The sequence below is a fragment of the Pteropus vampyrus genome, unplaced genomic scaffold, assembly GCF_000151845.1.
Source record: "Pteropus vampyrus isolate Shadow unplaced genomic scaffold, Pvam_2.0 Scaffold139, whole genome shotgun sequence".
NCBI classification, from domain to species: Eukaryota; Metazoa; Chordata; class Mammalia; order Chiroptera; family Pteropodidae; genus Pteropus; species Pteropus vampyrus.
In genome coordinates, this window is record NW_011888920.1 from 4,510,195 (window position 1) to 4,525,545 (window position 15,351).

Sequence of the window (15,351 nt, forward strand, 5' to 3'; positions counted from 1 at the left end):
GGATAACTGAAGTTTCTTACTAAGAAACACCGGTTTTGTAAAGAATAAAAAAGCTGTTTAGTTTTGCACATTGTTTTGAGGTATTAATGGGATTTCCAAGTGGAGTAGGCAATTTAACACATAAGAGAGCAAAATGACGAGATGTAGAATTTTCAGCAAATAGATTTCAGTTGAAGTCGTTGGACTAGAAGAGTTTCTGATGTTATACATCAGCCTGGATAAAGAGGACTAAGGATAGAATCATAAGGAATGCCAGCATTGAAAAGGCTGAGTCAGAATGAGAATAAACAAGAAGTCATGGAAACTAAAAGGTGGAGATACCTTGGAAACCAAGAGAGGAAAAATTTTCATAAAGAAGTGCTTAGTATCTGATACAGAAAGGTCAAATAAGATGATTGCTGAAAATAGGCCTTTAAATTTAACAATTAATCAATCTTAGAGGTCTAGAAAGTAACCTTTAGATAGAATGGATGAAGTGAGACTGTGAAAAGGCAAGGGCTGAATGGAAATTAAAGATATATAGACTAAGTATGTGGAATTGTTCTTCAAGAAGTGTAAAGATGAAGGGAAGGATAGAGAAATTTGCTACAGAGATGAGAAGATGAGATACATGTTTGCCTTTTTTTGTTTTTTTTTTGTTTTGAATGTTTAATATGAGAGGCATGAACATATTAGATATTGATAAGATACAGGAAAGAGACAAAGGTAATTAAAAATAGCAAGGGAAATTATAAAGTATGTGAAGGGGTAGAGTTGGCTTTACATTGGAGGTATGTCAGCTTTTCTGCTCAGAGAAGAAAAAAGGATGAGTGCTAGTAGGAAAATCTAAAGTTGGGAAAGAATTTGAAGGAAATTATAATTGCTGTTCTGTTTTTTCTGAGAAAAAGAAAGCATGTTTATTTGCTAAGAATTGGAGGGATGATAATTGGTCTTAAAAATAGAACAATAAAATTCTAAAACAGATAGCATAGAAATGAGACCAAGAGTCATAGAAAGAGACAAGTAAAAGACATGCTAAGCAGTTTAAGGGTCACTTTCCTAAGTTGATAATCCCAAATTTATAGTAGGGCCAATAGTGTCATCATATGATTTCTTCCAGTAGTCCTCAGCATCCTGGGATTTTAGTTTGAAATGGTAGGTGGAGAGGCAAGGGAGTGATCAGCCTTGCAGTCTATTTTCTGAGCCAAGTAGGGAAGAGAGGCAAATAGACTAGAAATCTCAATGAGTTTGACAACTATTTAATATAATAAGTGTGTAGAAGGAGAAGAGGTTTTTATTAAAAATGTAGAATTTAAGATTTCTAAGAAAGTACAGTTTTAAGAAATTATAAATTCTACAGTATAATCCATATAAATGACTTGAGTAAATTAAGAGTAAATTGAATTTCATTAGACCAAGGAAGATCAAGGATTTTATGTGGTTTTACCCAGAATGAATTCCAGAGTTGGCACAGAATTGAAGTTTGTGAGCTAGGTCCATAGCAGCATTCAGTGAATTGAAGAGAAAGGTTGGGGTATAATAATGAGAATGAATGGGGTCACTAGATCCAGAAAGTAGGAACCTCAGTAGAGGAGTGAGATTTTACATGAGAAGGAAAAGGCAGTGGTCTGGAAACTGCAGAGTAGAGATAGGAGTATGCCACCTTCTGTCCAAGCTATGCTAAAAGCATCTAAAAATGAGAAGGATAATTGGTACAACCACTTTGGAATACTGTTTGGCATTATCTTCTAAAGCTGAGCTTGTGCATGTCTTATGACCTAGCAGTTTCACTGCAATAGAAATGCACACGTGTATAAGAATGTTCATAGCAATGCTATTCATAATAGCTCAAACACCCATCATAAGTAGAATGGATGAATAATTATAGTATTTTCGTAAAATGGAATACTATATAACAATGAGATTGAATGAATTATAACCACACACAACATGGAAGACTCAAATATAATGCTAAGTGAAAAAATCCAGATACAAAGGAGTACATTCTGTATAATTCCATTTCTATAAAATACAGAACCTGGTAAAATTAATCTACGGTGTTAGAAGTCAGGGTAGCGGTGACCTTTTGAAGAGTTGGTTACTGGTTGGTAGAGAGGTGAAGAGGAGCTTCTGGAATGCTGGTTACATGGTTTGTAAAATCTGTTAGCCATACACTTGGATGGCTAGATGATTTGTACACTTCTGTGTGTATCTCTTTGGTTATCTGTTGCTGTATAACAAACCACCCCCAAATTTAGTAGCTTAAAACTACAGTTATTATCTCTCATAGTCAGCTGGGAAATTCTCACTTAGGGTCTTTCGTGCAGTTGCCGTCAGCAGCTGGGGCTGGAGTCATCCGAAGACTGAGCTGTGCCAGAGTCTAAGATGGCTTTTTCACTTACATGTTTGACGCTTCAGTACTCCTCCATGTGGCCTCTCTGTCCAGCAGAGTGACCTGGACTTCTTAGAGCCCATCTCAGGGCTCTAAGAAGAAGGAAGTGAAAGCTAAAGGCTTGGCCTACAGCTGGCACAGTGTCACTTCCACTGTGTTCTATTAGTCATAGTATCGTAGGGCCCTCTTTCTGGGACTCTAATAACAATATGTTAGACTGTATCACTGTATCATTTATGCTGTTTACATTCTTGTTTGTATTTCCCAACCTTCCTCCCTCCGCCCCCCTGCTCCAACCCACCCTGTGATGTCTGGAAACCCTATAAGCCCCAAAAGCAAGTTGGCAAGCATATATAATCGTGTTAATTAGAGTCACTGCATGCTAATAATTTAGCCAATAACATGGTATTTTTTTAACAAGGCATTTATTGCACTTATTATTTCTTTTGGCCAGTGCTATAATACAGTGAAATTTATTAATTGATGAAACTTATCTAATACAAATGCATTTGTCATAGTCTTAAATTTTCTTCAAGCCTTCATATTCTTATTCTATTGCTGTCATGTTTTAAACATGTCAAACCATGTGGGGAGCCTGGACTTCCAGCCTCACCACACTGTAGCAAGGAGCCCCTTTCCCCTTTGACGTCTGTGGAAGCCAAGTGGGAAACGTGGTCTTCGGCCACCACTTAGCAGTAACAAGGTAGCAACTCCCAAAGCAGCAGGAATTTAAATAAGATCCAGAGTCTTATAACATAATATTTAAGAGATTCTCTTTAATTGAAAATCATATGTCAATAAAGAAAATTTCACTTTGAATGAAAAAACAATTGCTGGGTGTCAACACTGAGCTGATAAAGATGTTAGAATTATCTGACAAAGATTTTGAAGCAACCATCATAAAAATGTTTCAAGGAGCTATTACAAACATGCTTGAAGCAAGTGAAAATATAGTTAAGTCTCAGCACAGAAATAGTCCCAGCATAGAAATAGAAGATATAAAAGAGAACCAGATGAAAATTTTAGAATAGGAAAACACAATAATTAAACTTTAAAAACTCAGTACATAGGCTTAATAACAGAATGAGAGGACAAGAGAAAGAATTAGTGAACATGAAGAACAGTAGAAATTACCACATCTGAACAATAGAGGGGAAAAAAAAAACATGAGAAAATCTTCAACTAGGGTTTGACAAAGAGTTCTTAGATTTGACACCAAAAGCACAGTCCATAAGAACTCTCAAAACTCAACAACAACAACAAAAAGGAACAGAAACAATCCAGTTATTAAATGGGCAAAAGGCATAAACAGATATTTCAGCAAATAAGCACACAAAAAGATGTTCACCTGTACCACAAATGTTTATAGTAGCTGTATTCGTAATAGCTCCCAACTGGAAACAGTTCAGATGTCCTTTAAATGGGTAAAAACAAACTGTTACATCCATACCATGGAGTACTACTCAATAATACAAAGGAACGAAGTACTGATATATGCAACAATTTGGACGATTCTCCAGAGAATTATGTTGGGTGAAAAAAGCTAATTCCAAAAGGCTACATACTGTTTGGTTTCATTATATAACATACGTGAAATGACAAAATTATAAAAATGGAGAACAGATTAGCGATTGCTGGAGAACGGGGGACAGAGGTAGACCATGGTAGGGGAAGTAGGTGTAGCTATAAATGGGCAGCATGAGGGATGCTTGTAGTGATGGAGATTTTCTGTGTCTTGACTGTATCAGTGTCAATATCCTGACATTGATATTGTGATGTTGTACTATAGTTTTGCAAGATGTTACTGTTGGGGGAAAATGAATATAAGGTATATGGGAGGATTTTTGTGCTTTATATTTGATTAACTGCATATGAAATCTATAATTACCTAAAAAATTTTTACTTAAAATTTAAATATATATAAAACTATAATATGTGTATATTTAAATAAGTTGACACACGTATACATCTGCATTTTAAATTCTACCCATAACTACTTCATTTTTAAAAGTCAACCTTTAATCTAGATTTCTCTATGTCAAGAAGTAGTTATTTTTTTAAATTTGAGGTCGATCTCCTTGACTATGGTGGAGATAAGGAAGGCAGGCAGGGCAGAAATAGAATAAATAGAATAAACTACTGTGTCGTAAACTACTGATAGGATATAGGTGACAGATTATTTGGTACCTCTATAAAGTTCATGTGCCAGTTGGGAGGTAAGTCAGCTATGGAACCTCCTAACCTTGTGTTTTTTACTTTAGGAGTTGCTTTTGAACAGGGTAAAATCCTTCCTACTCCTGAAACAGTTCCTTTTAGACTCACCAGAGATATTGTGGATGGTATGGGCATTACTGGTGTTGAAGGTGTTTTCAGAAGGTAAGCGATAATAAGGTAAGGTAGAGCAGATGATTTTTGGTGTCAAAATTATTTGGATTATTGATTTCTATAGATTATAGAATTCAATATAATAGTGCTTTGCCAGTAGTAAGGAAAAGACCTTGGGTAAAAATAGTAATAGTTTCCCCTTCTTTCAGATTCCCTGGGACCTCACCCAATATAACATACATACTGTCTGTCCTTCCCAACCTCCTCCAGAAGCAGCCTGCCTTTAACTTTAATGCCTCTGTGCTAGCTAGCTCGTTCAGCTTACTGCTCAGAACTCCTTTGTGCGCTCATTGTTGGGCATGTAAACTGTCCTAAAGGTGCTTATGATCCACTACCAGTGCCTGCTAAAAGGACTCTGCAGTCCCCTGTAGTTTTCCCAACATCGGGAAAACTATGTACTCAGCTTTTAATGGGGCAGGTTCTATTCAAAGTAAACTAATACTGTAGTAATTAATGATTGAAAGAAATATTTCATAGTATTGTGTTATTTCTTATAAATGCTAAGCTTATATTCACATTTTTTAAAATTAAAGTATCATTGACATACCATGTTATGTTAGTTTTAGGTATACAACATAGGCTTTTGATCTTTATATACCTTACTGTGTGATCTAGTAGCCATAGGTCACCATTCAAAGATTACGATATTATTGACTATGTTCCCTGTGCTGTACATTATATCCCTGTGACTTATTTATGTTATAACCGGAAGCTTGTACCTCTTAATCCCTGTCACCTTTTTCACCCATCCCCCTATTCCTCTCCCTCTGGCAACCATCAATTTGTTCTATGTATCTGTGAGTCTGTTTTGTTTTGTTTTGTTCATATATTTTTTTTTAATTTCGCATGTAAGTGAAATTATACGCTATTTGTCTTTTTCTGTATGACTTATTTCACTAGGATAATACCCTGTAGGTCTGTCTAACAGCCTTTGTTGCTGTTTCCTGGGGAGATACATTAAAAAAAAACTATTGCTAAGACTGATGTCAAAGAGTTAAATGCCTTTGTTTTCTTCTAAGAGTTTTATGGTTTTAGGACTTACATTTAAGTCTTTTAATCCATTTGAGTTTATTTTGGTAAGAACGTTGTCCAATTTTATTTATTTTTTGCATATATCTGTCCAGTTTCCCCAACACCATTTATTGAAGAGGCTGTCATTCCCCATTGTATATTCTTGCTTCCTTGTTGTAAAGTGACCATATAAGGGTTTATTTCTGGTTCTGTGTTCTGTTCATTTACATACATATTTGTATTCATTTCAGAAACATCTACTAAAAGCATACTCTGCCAAATACTGTGCTCTTTGAGATATTAATTTTGGAATTATTAATAAGGACAGTCTCAGCCTACTATACATGAAGATAAATAGATGATAGGTAAATAGAGATATGTTGAAAACGTTAGTGTGTAACAAAATCCCTATTGTGTTTGTAGATGCTGTGAGAAAACCATGGAGGTTATGAGAAACTCTCAGGAAACCCTGTTAACCATTGTAGAGGTAAAGTATATTATAAGGAAATCTTTATTTCTCTATCTTGTTAGAAAGTCACTGATTTGAGGATCAGTGCTTCATTTGGTTAGAATGATGCTAGGCAGCAGGAGGGGAGGTGTTTGCACACATCATTAAACAGTGGTTTTCAAATGCCTCTAGTCCCCTCAATTTTATAATGTTACAGCATAGTAAGTCATCTCTTATACATAAATTAACACTTTTACATCTTAGATATCTTGTTTTAATTGTTTTCAGAATAGATTCCATTGGGGTATTAAGAGAAATCAATAAATTATCTCCTTTTCCCCTGCCCAGGTTCAGAACGATTTAGTCAGACGGATGGAGATCAGAGTCAGCATTGGTAGCGGAGGAACATGGCTGAGGAGCGAGGGCCAGACTGGCCTGCTGTTGGTGCTCCCTCAGTGTCTCTCTGCTGTCTTAACCTTGGGACATCCTACCGAGTCTGAGTTTGGGCCTGTGGAGCATACACACTTCATCAGGCTCACTGCCTCATGTTGAACAGGGCAGAAAGGGAAGGGAGTCGAGCAGATTTCCAGGACTTAGGACCTTAGCTTTACCCAGTGAGAACAGTACCTGAGGCAGCCAGTCACCCCTGCCCCGCCCCCCCCTTCCCCGTACAGGGTCTGTGGGTAAGAGATCGGAAGTGTTTCCTCCACAGGGAAACAAGGTAGGTTAGAGTGTAGGCATGCCTCCCTTACATTCTTCAGCTTTTGTTCCTCTAACCTGGTGGTGCTGGATCCAGCTGCACGTTATTAACACCTGTACTGCTTTCAGAAATATTGATGCTGACCAAATTCTAACCAAATTTGTAGGAATGGGGCAGGAACATTTGTATTTTTTTGAAAGCTCTCCTACTGTGCAGCCAGGGAGGAGAATCGCTGTCATAATTCACTGGAATTAACCATTAAGCCTGTCATCAACAAGGATGGGCCTATCCCAGGGAGGGTGAAATTAAGACTGTTAGAGTGGTCCCTTGTCACTGTTATAAATCAGATGTCTTTCTATAGTTCTTTAGGCTGCTGATGGCAGACTACAGATTTTTGCTACAAAGGGGGTCTTGAAATGGGTCCCAACAGGATGTTGATAAATTTAAATACAAGGCTATGCTGTCCTAAGTCCGAATGAAAATGCATTCCTTTTTCTTTTTCCCCTTTCAAATTATGTTCATATATGTCATTTATTAGTTTGCCATTGGTTCTGCAGTAAGAACCAAGTTTTTGCCCTTTTGCATTTAAGACAAAGAAATTCAAACTTTTCAAATTAATTTAAGATCCAAAGAAGTTTAACATATTCACCAGTATTTTACTCTGCTCAGTATCACTAAGAAAGATTTTTTTTTTTTTGCCTGGGTAGATTTGGAGGTTCCTTCAGCAGCTTTATCCTGAGTTAACACTTTCTGGAAGAGCTTGATGAAGTGTGTATGCTCCACAGGCCCAAACCCCGACTCGGTAGGATGTCCCAAGGTTAAGACAGCAGAGAGACACTGAGGGAGCACCAACAGCAGGCCAGTCTGGCCCTCGCTCCTCAGCCATGTTCCTCCGCTACCAGTGCTGACTCTGATCTCCATCCGTCTGACTAAATCGTTCTGAACCTGGGCAGGGGAAAAGGAGATAATTTATTGATTTCTCTTAATACCCCAATGGAATCCATTCCTTTAAGATCTCAAAAGTTTTATTAGTTAAATGCCAAATTGCTCATGAACCTCATTCTTTAAATAGTGGTAGGATATCAAATTAGAGAAGCAATAGTGGCCAGCTCACCTAGAGGTCCTATACCATCATGAGGACTTTAGATTTTACTGAGTGAGATGGAAACTGTGGAGGGTTTTGAGCCTGAGAAGTGATTTGCATCTCTACCTACAAGAACCATGTCACTTAAAGCTCACCCTCTAATGCTTTGTGTATTTTACACCTATCAACACAATCTTGCCTCTGTCCAAATTTCCTGAAATCATTTGATTTGGTTGTCCCAGTCTTCAAGAGTAGTTTCCCAGTTGAGCTTACTGTGGACTTTGTGTCTTCAGCTTTAGGAGGGCGCTTCTCAATAGCAGTGTGAACCCCAATCCTGTGGATTGCCATTCCAGGCTCCTCTCTTGTATGCATTACTTTTCCTATGTTAGGTTTCATCGAGCTGCAGTCACTGTTTCTGATCTAATAGCAATTAAAACATCTCACTTCCTACATCCCTCTTTAAGAGCACTTCGATTTGGGTGCACTTCCCTTTCCCTCTCAGTATATGTAACTTTTCTGGCCTTCAAGATCTCTTTCTTCATAACAGACTATTCTGTCCTCCAAGATTTATCAGTTCTACTAAGGAAAGCGCTTCTTTTAACTCATTGGTTTTGTCAAGAGCAATTTTGTCCCCTAGAGGATAGTTGGCAATGTCTAAAGACATATTTGGTTGTCGTATCTGGGGGACGGAGGGTAAGGATACTGTTCACATTTAGTGGGTTTAGACTAGGGAGGCCACTAAGCATCCTGTGCACAGGATGGCTCCTTCAACAAAGAAGTACCCAGCCCCAAAATGTCAGTAGTGCCAAGATTGAGAAACCTTGCTCTAGCTTAATCAGTTTTTATTCCTTTATTGTTTTCATTCAACCACTTTTGTTCTGATACTAAGACTATATTTTTCAAATTATTCCATTTCTTCCTTGATTCCATAATTTGCAATATGAATCCTATTACAAGCCCTTGGGTTTGAAATAATTTAATTGTGTTGTTTCTCTACTTCAATGCAAGAAGACAATATAGTCTCTTTATAACTGCGGCCTCCATTCCTTTTCATTAGTTGATTTAATAAATATACCTCCCTTTTGTGGGTGAAACTGGTTTGGATCTCTGAAATCTAAAGCCATGTCAGTGCTCAACTTGAAGTCACATAGGAACAGTGAATTAGGGACAAACCACATATATTCAAAGTCAGTCCCTCCACAGTTTATAATGGCCCTGGAGGGCACTCAAAACAGCATAAGCAGATGACGAGATTTTGGTGCTGCTGATCTGGTTCACGTTCTGCAATTAAATATGTAATGCTAAAGGCATTTTATAGTCCCAGCCTGCAGACCTGCTGAGAAACACAGCGAAGGCAGATAAGTGTTCTAACTTTATAATGCTGGAATATCCTGCAGCATCACTCATCCCTGGAATTGAGTCTTCACTTATTCGTAAGACCTGTATGGTAAGCATTTGCTAAGGCCTATTTTTAAAAAAGTTCTGTGCTTATAGATGCCAAAGGCAGTTAGCTGTTTTGAATTGCCAGGGTCAAAAATTCCTTATGACCTCACTTATTAAAATGTAAGACTTAAAGCCACTTACTCTGGCCATGCCAGTTATTTTGGTATTCAAATTCTTCTCCACATATATCTCAAAATGCCAACCACAGCACTTGACCTTGGGTTTTGATGAGCTTCCAATAGATTATAACCTTTTTTTCTCCATACAAAATTAAAACTAATTGAGAGAAAAAGAAGGAGCCTTAGAAATAGGATACAGATCAGAATGTCAGGTTCGTTACTGATAAAACTGTTGGAGAACATGGCTTGGGAGTGAGTTCCAAGTAGGCTTGCTAGTGCTGTCTAACTCCCATAACCTAACCAGTCCCCTGGTACAGCCCACCTGAGGGAGAACTGGGCCTGCAAAGCAAATACTCTTACCCAGGACTCTACTGGTCAAGAAGAGAGAGAGAAGGAAAGGAAATGACTAATGCTTATTTCCTTTTAATAGATTAGTTTCACCCAGTCAGAAAACATGAGTAAAGGGTTGTCATCGCCCCCAACCATGGAGGAAGGATGAATTCAGAATGGGGTCTGAAGCCAGAGCATTGTGCTAGTATAGCTTCCTCCATAAGGAAGCAAGAAGCGTGTGCAATAAGTTTGCTCCTCCCTCTCAGTCAACTACCATGTGACTGGCCTCTGCTGTTCTTATCATTGTGATCTATTGTTTCTAAATACATCATCAAAATACACATTCTTCTTCTAATACATATGTTCTCTCTCTCTAGGTCCTCCTGTATGATCCTCTCTTTGACTGGACCATGAATCCTTTGAAAGCTTTGTATTTACAGCAGAGGCTAGAAGATGAAACTGAGCTCCACTCAACTCCAAATGCAGCTCACCAAGAATGCAAACGAAATCTCAGGTGAGCAGTATTTTAGGAAAGACCTATTCTCAATTGTTCAGATTTTCCTATTCCTAACTCCCTTTAAACTGTTTTACTTCATTAAGACCTTTGTGTTTTTGTCATTAGTGATACTGACCAGAGTTTCAACAAAGTAGCTGAACGTGTTTTGATGAGACTGCAAGAGAAACTGAAAGGAGTGGAGGAGGGAACCGTGCTCAGTGTGGGTGGACAGGTGAATTTGCTCATACAACAAGCCATGGACCCCAAAAATCTCAGCCGACTTTTCCCAGGATGGAAAGCTTGGGTGTGATATTCAGCATACGAATTACCCTTGAATTCAGCCTTTTGAAAATACATTTTGGCCTTCATTTTTAACCCACCCGTGTACTTTGAATAGGTATTAATATTAAGTGAACTACTTACTGTTTTTTTTTTAAATGTTTAATACTTGCTTCAATAACCAAAAAATGCTTTGACAGTCTCAAGAAACATCTCTCTTACTTTAGAAATAATTGTCATGCATGCTCTACTTTTAGGCTAAACATTTTTCCTTCTTAAGTACATTCTTGTATCGTTTTCAGTAGTCACACTTTAGCTGAAAACGGAAGCAGCAGGAGCATAGGAACATCACCGGCGGTTTCTCCTTCAGTATGAATTAGAACAAATAAAGACACTGCTAATTTTGAGATGGTTTTTAGTTAAAATTTATTTCTCAGAGATTATTATATATGAATGATAAATTATTTGATATTAATACATAAAAGGAAGAAAAAACTTGAAAATCGTAACCATCTCTATATCATGGTAAAGCTACCTTAAAAATAAGAAGCAATGTTGGAAACAAATTAGTATTTAAGAAATATGTTTGGATTTTCAGTAGCAGTGTTACTGAATCATACAGTTGTCATGTTATGGAGAACAAATTTCAAAAACCCAGTTAGTATGACTACTATTTTTAAAAGATATATATTGGTCCTACTCATTCTGTTCTCTGTCTTTTAAGCCCTTCTGTTTTTTCCATTGATCTTTCTGTGATACCTGTCTTCTGGTTCATGAACTCTCTTGTCAGGTATCTTTTTAAACTAATCATTGGGTTGCTTCTTTCAAAAATTGTTTTTTAGTTTCTAGCTACATATCATTCTTCAGATCTGCCTATTGATTCATAGTGTCTAGTTGTTTTTTTTAACTTTTCAATTTTTTTTATGTCACTAGTCACTTTAAACATCCTTATTTTATAGTTTCTCTAATAGCTCTATTAAATCAATTTCCTGTTGTTTGTATCTGTTGATTCTTATATTTGGTAGACTGCTTATTTACGTATTTTGTAATTTTGAAAGATGAGCTTATTTTCAGCAGGGCTTTCTCTGTGGGAATCTTATGTGACCCGGGTTAATAATAATCCCTTCCAAATAAGTTTTGTGTCTCCTTATGTCATATTCCCATTGACAAAGGACCACTGTTAATTTCTTGGCTGTGGGGTTTCTAGACCCCAAGAGTAGTATAAATTACCGAGAGAAGACTCCTAGGCCAAGACAGACACTTTTCCTCATCATCTCCCTGTGCTGGTTTTATTGACTCCACTCTCTCTGAGAGTGCCAGCGTCTGTGTGTTGTACCTTCATGATGGGCATAAGGGGAGGTGGATTTAATTCCTACCCACTGCCTTCTGCAAGTCCAACGTTTTATCAGTCCCTTTATAGATGTTAAAACTGAAACCCATAGGTTAATGAGATGGGCAAATTATGCTAGGAGAGCTAGAATGTCAGCTCACACATTTAGCTTTCTGGTTTTCAGTTCCCTTCATTTTTGTTCTTTTAGTTCCCTAAAGATTTCCTCTTATTTTCTTGTAAGTTCTGCTAGGCATTTGAAAGAACGTCTCTTATATTTTATCCAGCATTTCTGTTTTATTGAAGAGGAAAGATTTAGATATCAAGTTTGATATGTAGCTAGATATGGAACACCTTTCTGTCCCGATACTGTCAGCATGTAAACAAGTAAAACTACTGACTTGTATATTGGTGAATATAATTCCTCCTTTATTCTTAGGAAAATGTTCATCTCAGTTGCAGAGATGAAGAAATGGGTAATTGAATTTTCCTCTTATTTGTACCTTAGGTAACCAGTTTATGTAAACAGGTATTTCTTACAATGGGTTAGCATTTCTGTCTATGGCCAGTGGCAAGCACTCACTCATATCTAACCTCCCCATCTTCCCCTCCTTCCAAAAACAATCTCCAGAACTTTGTGGACTATAAATTTCTTAGTTTGGTTTTTGGAGAACTATTCTTAAATTTATTTCTCATTTCAAGTTACAGTCTTATCTTGGTGTCTCTTTTGCTTATAAGCTGCCTGAATGAATATTTAATGTATATTGGCAGTTTTATTACTATAGTGAATCAAGGGAATGTAATAAACTTGGAATGTCTTTATTCAAGAAAGCTATGAAATCTTCATGGATGAATAAAAAATGATTATTAGATGAGAATATAGGTAAATGAATTTGTAACTAATTCTTGCTGGTTGATGTATCCAAAGAACTGAATAACATCATGAGTCCACTCTTCAATCTTTAATGGTGTGCCATAAGGCTCCTGTCCTATTCAAATATTCTTATTAACAGCTTTGAAAAGTTTACCAAATTTGAAATAACAAACCTAGGAGGAATAGCTGATTCACAGGTAACAGAATTGGGATTCTAAAAGATTTTGACAAGCCAGAACACTGGAAATGATAAGATTGAAATTTACTGGGAACAAATAAGTAATGGTTAGATTTCTAAAATATTAATCATATATGTTATATGCTGAGTACCTAACATACATTATATGTAGCATTTCTTGCAAGATTAGTCATGTTTTCCCAGTTTATACCTGGAGAAAGTGAAGTTTGGAGAAATAAGGTAACTTCTCCAAGGTCAGAATATAGTAAATCAAATGTACAAGTTTAGGGACATCTAACTTAAAAAGCTTCCAGGTGAAAAGAATCTAGGCATCATCAATCAGTTGCTCACAAGGTCAGTGGAAACCAAGTGAGAAGCTACTAGAAAAGCTAATAAATTACATTTTGAACACGTGTCCAGATTAAGGGAGATAATAGCCCTCCCGCCATTCTCTGTGCTAGTCATAACACCTCAAAGAATCTTCCTAATTAGGTATATAAATTCATAGTCATTATAGTATATGTACTTAGAAATGCTAAAAATTTATATATAGTCTAAAGCAAATAAAAGCAAAAAGGAAAAACGTTGGACTTCTTAATGATAAATTTCATATAGATTTATTTTAGTACTTTTGAATGTATTTCTGTACTACATGGTTACCAGATTCCTGTTGTACTGTTACCTATTTTGAATAAATAATTCTAAAAGAAAATATATGCTAAGACTCGTTCATCTTATTCAAATATTTGAATGTTCCGTATGCCAGACGTGGTGCTGGATCCTAGGGAAACAACGGTGAGCAAGGCGGGCATAGTCAGCATTTCGGGACAGAAGAGCAATTTATAATGCAGTGTGAACTGGGAAGGCTGTTACACAGAACCAGCCTGATATGCTGTGTCTGTCTAAATAGTCTGGTAGTTTTCCTTGATTACATCATGACAAAAAGGCAAATGAATGTTCTTTGGGCCTAGAGAGTGATCTAGTTGACATTTCTAAAGTTTAAAAGATATATACTGGAATTTGACAGATATAAAGACCTTGATATCCTAAATGTGAAGATTGTGTACCACATATTTTTTTTTTTTTTTAAATTCAGGCCTCTTCAGAGTTTCAGGCTTTTTGTCTAGTTTAAGAATTTTGTATAATAACAGTACAAAGTTTTCACAAAGATTAGATTCAGAATTTAGTATGGTGGACATCTTATATAATGAAAATTATTTCCTAAAAATTCACTTTGCCCATAAAGCATAGCATGCATAATTTTTAATGTACAGTTATAAGTACAAAAGTTACTTTCTACACTAATGTAGTGTATGATTCTAAAGAAGTGGTTCCCAATGAGAGCTGATTTTGCTTCCCCACTCTCCACCTCCACAGAGGACATTAGCAATGTCTGAAAACACTTTTTTGTCATTGACATGGTGAGAACTTGAAATAGTGACATGTAGTGTTGGAGGTTAAGGTCAGTATTTCTAGACCAGGACAAACGTAAGAGAGGTATAATCATAAGTTTGCTTGTAGCTCTTGTCATCCTATAAGTTTGTGTTCACAGCTGGTCTAATGTGTGAATCACTATTTTTTTAATTGTGAAATACACAATATAAAGTTTATCATCTTAACTATTTCTGAGTATACAGTTCAGTAGTGTTAAGTTGATTCATATTGTTGTGCAACCAATCTCCAACACTCTTTGCTTTGCAAACCTAGACTTTTATACCCATTCCACAACTTCCCATACTCCCTTCCACCCAGCCTTTAGCAACATCATTCTATTTTCTGCCTATAAATATGACTACTCTAGCTACTTTCTATAAGTGGTATCATATATATTTTTCTTTTTATGAGTAGTTTATTTCACTAGCATAAGGTTCATCTATGTTGTATGTCAGAGTTTCCTTCCTTTATAAGACTGAAAATATTCCATTGTATGTATATACCACATTTTGTTTATCCATTCATCTTTTGATGGACACTTGGGTTGCTTCTCCCTTTTGGCTCTTAAGAATAATGCTGCAACGAACATGGATGTACAAATACCTCTTCAGGACCCTGCTTTTGATTCTTTTGGGAATATACCCAGAAGTGGAATTGCTGGATCATATGGTAGTTCTATTTTTAATTGTTTGAGGAACCACCACACTGTTTTCCATAGCAGCTACACCATTTTACATTCCCACCAACAGTACACAAGGGTTTCAATTTCTCCACATCTTCGCCAACACCTGTTTCTGTTGCTTTGCCTTTAATAGTAGCCCTCCTAATGGGTGTGGTGAGTCATTCATGTAAGTAAAAGCATTGTATATTTT

At 36.7% G+C, this 15,351-nt stretch overlaps 1 protein-coding gene across 5 annotated transcripts in view; it reads left to right on the plus strand.

Moving 5' to 3' along the window:
• ATM (ATM serine/threonine kinase) overlaps positions 1-13,761 on the plus strand; it is a 122,508-nt gene extending 108,747 nt beyond the window's left edge. For 3 of the 5 annotated variants that reach the window (XM_011368154.2, XM_011368152.2, XM_023535390.1), the window contains 4 exons: positions 4,633-4,747; positions 6,191-6,254; positions 10,269-10,405; positions 10,514-10,913. In XM_011368154.2, the coding sequence (XP_011366456.1) occupies positions 4,633-4,747; positions 6,191-6,254; positions 10,269-10,405; positions 10,514-10,697 (500 nt within the window). In that variant the 3' untranslated portion in view covers positions 10,698-10,913. Of the gene's footprint in view, positions 1-4,632; positions 4,748-6,190; positions 6,255-10,268; positions 10,406-10,513 lie in introns of all 5 variants that reach the window. The other 2 variants (XM_011368153.2, XM_011368151.2) reach the window with 1 other exon arrangement.
• The last annotated feature ends 1,590 nt before the right edge of the window (positions 13,762-15,351 follow it).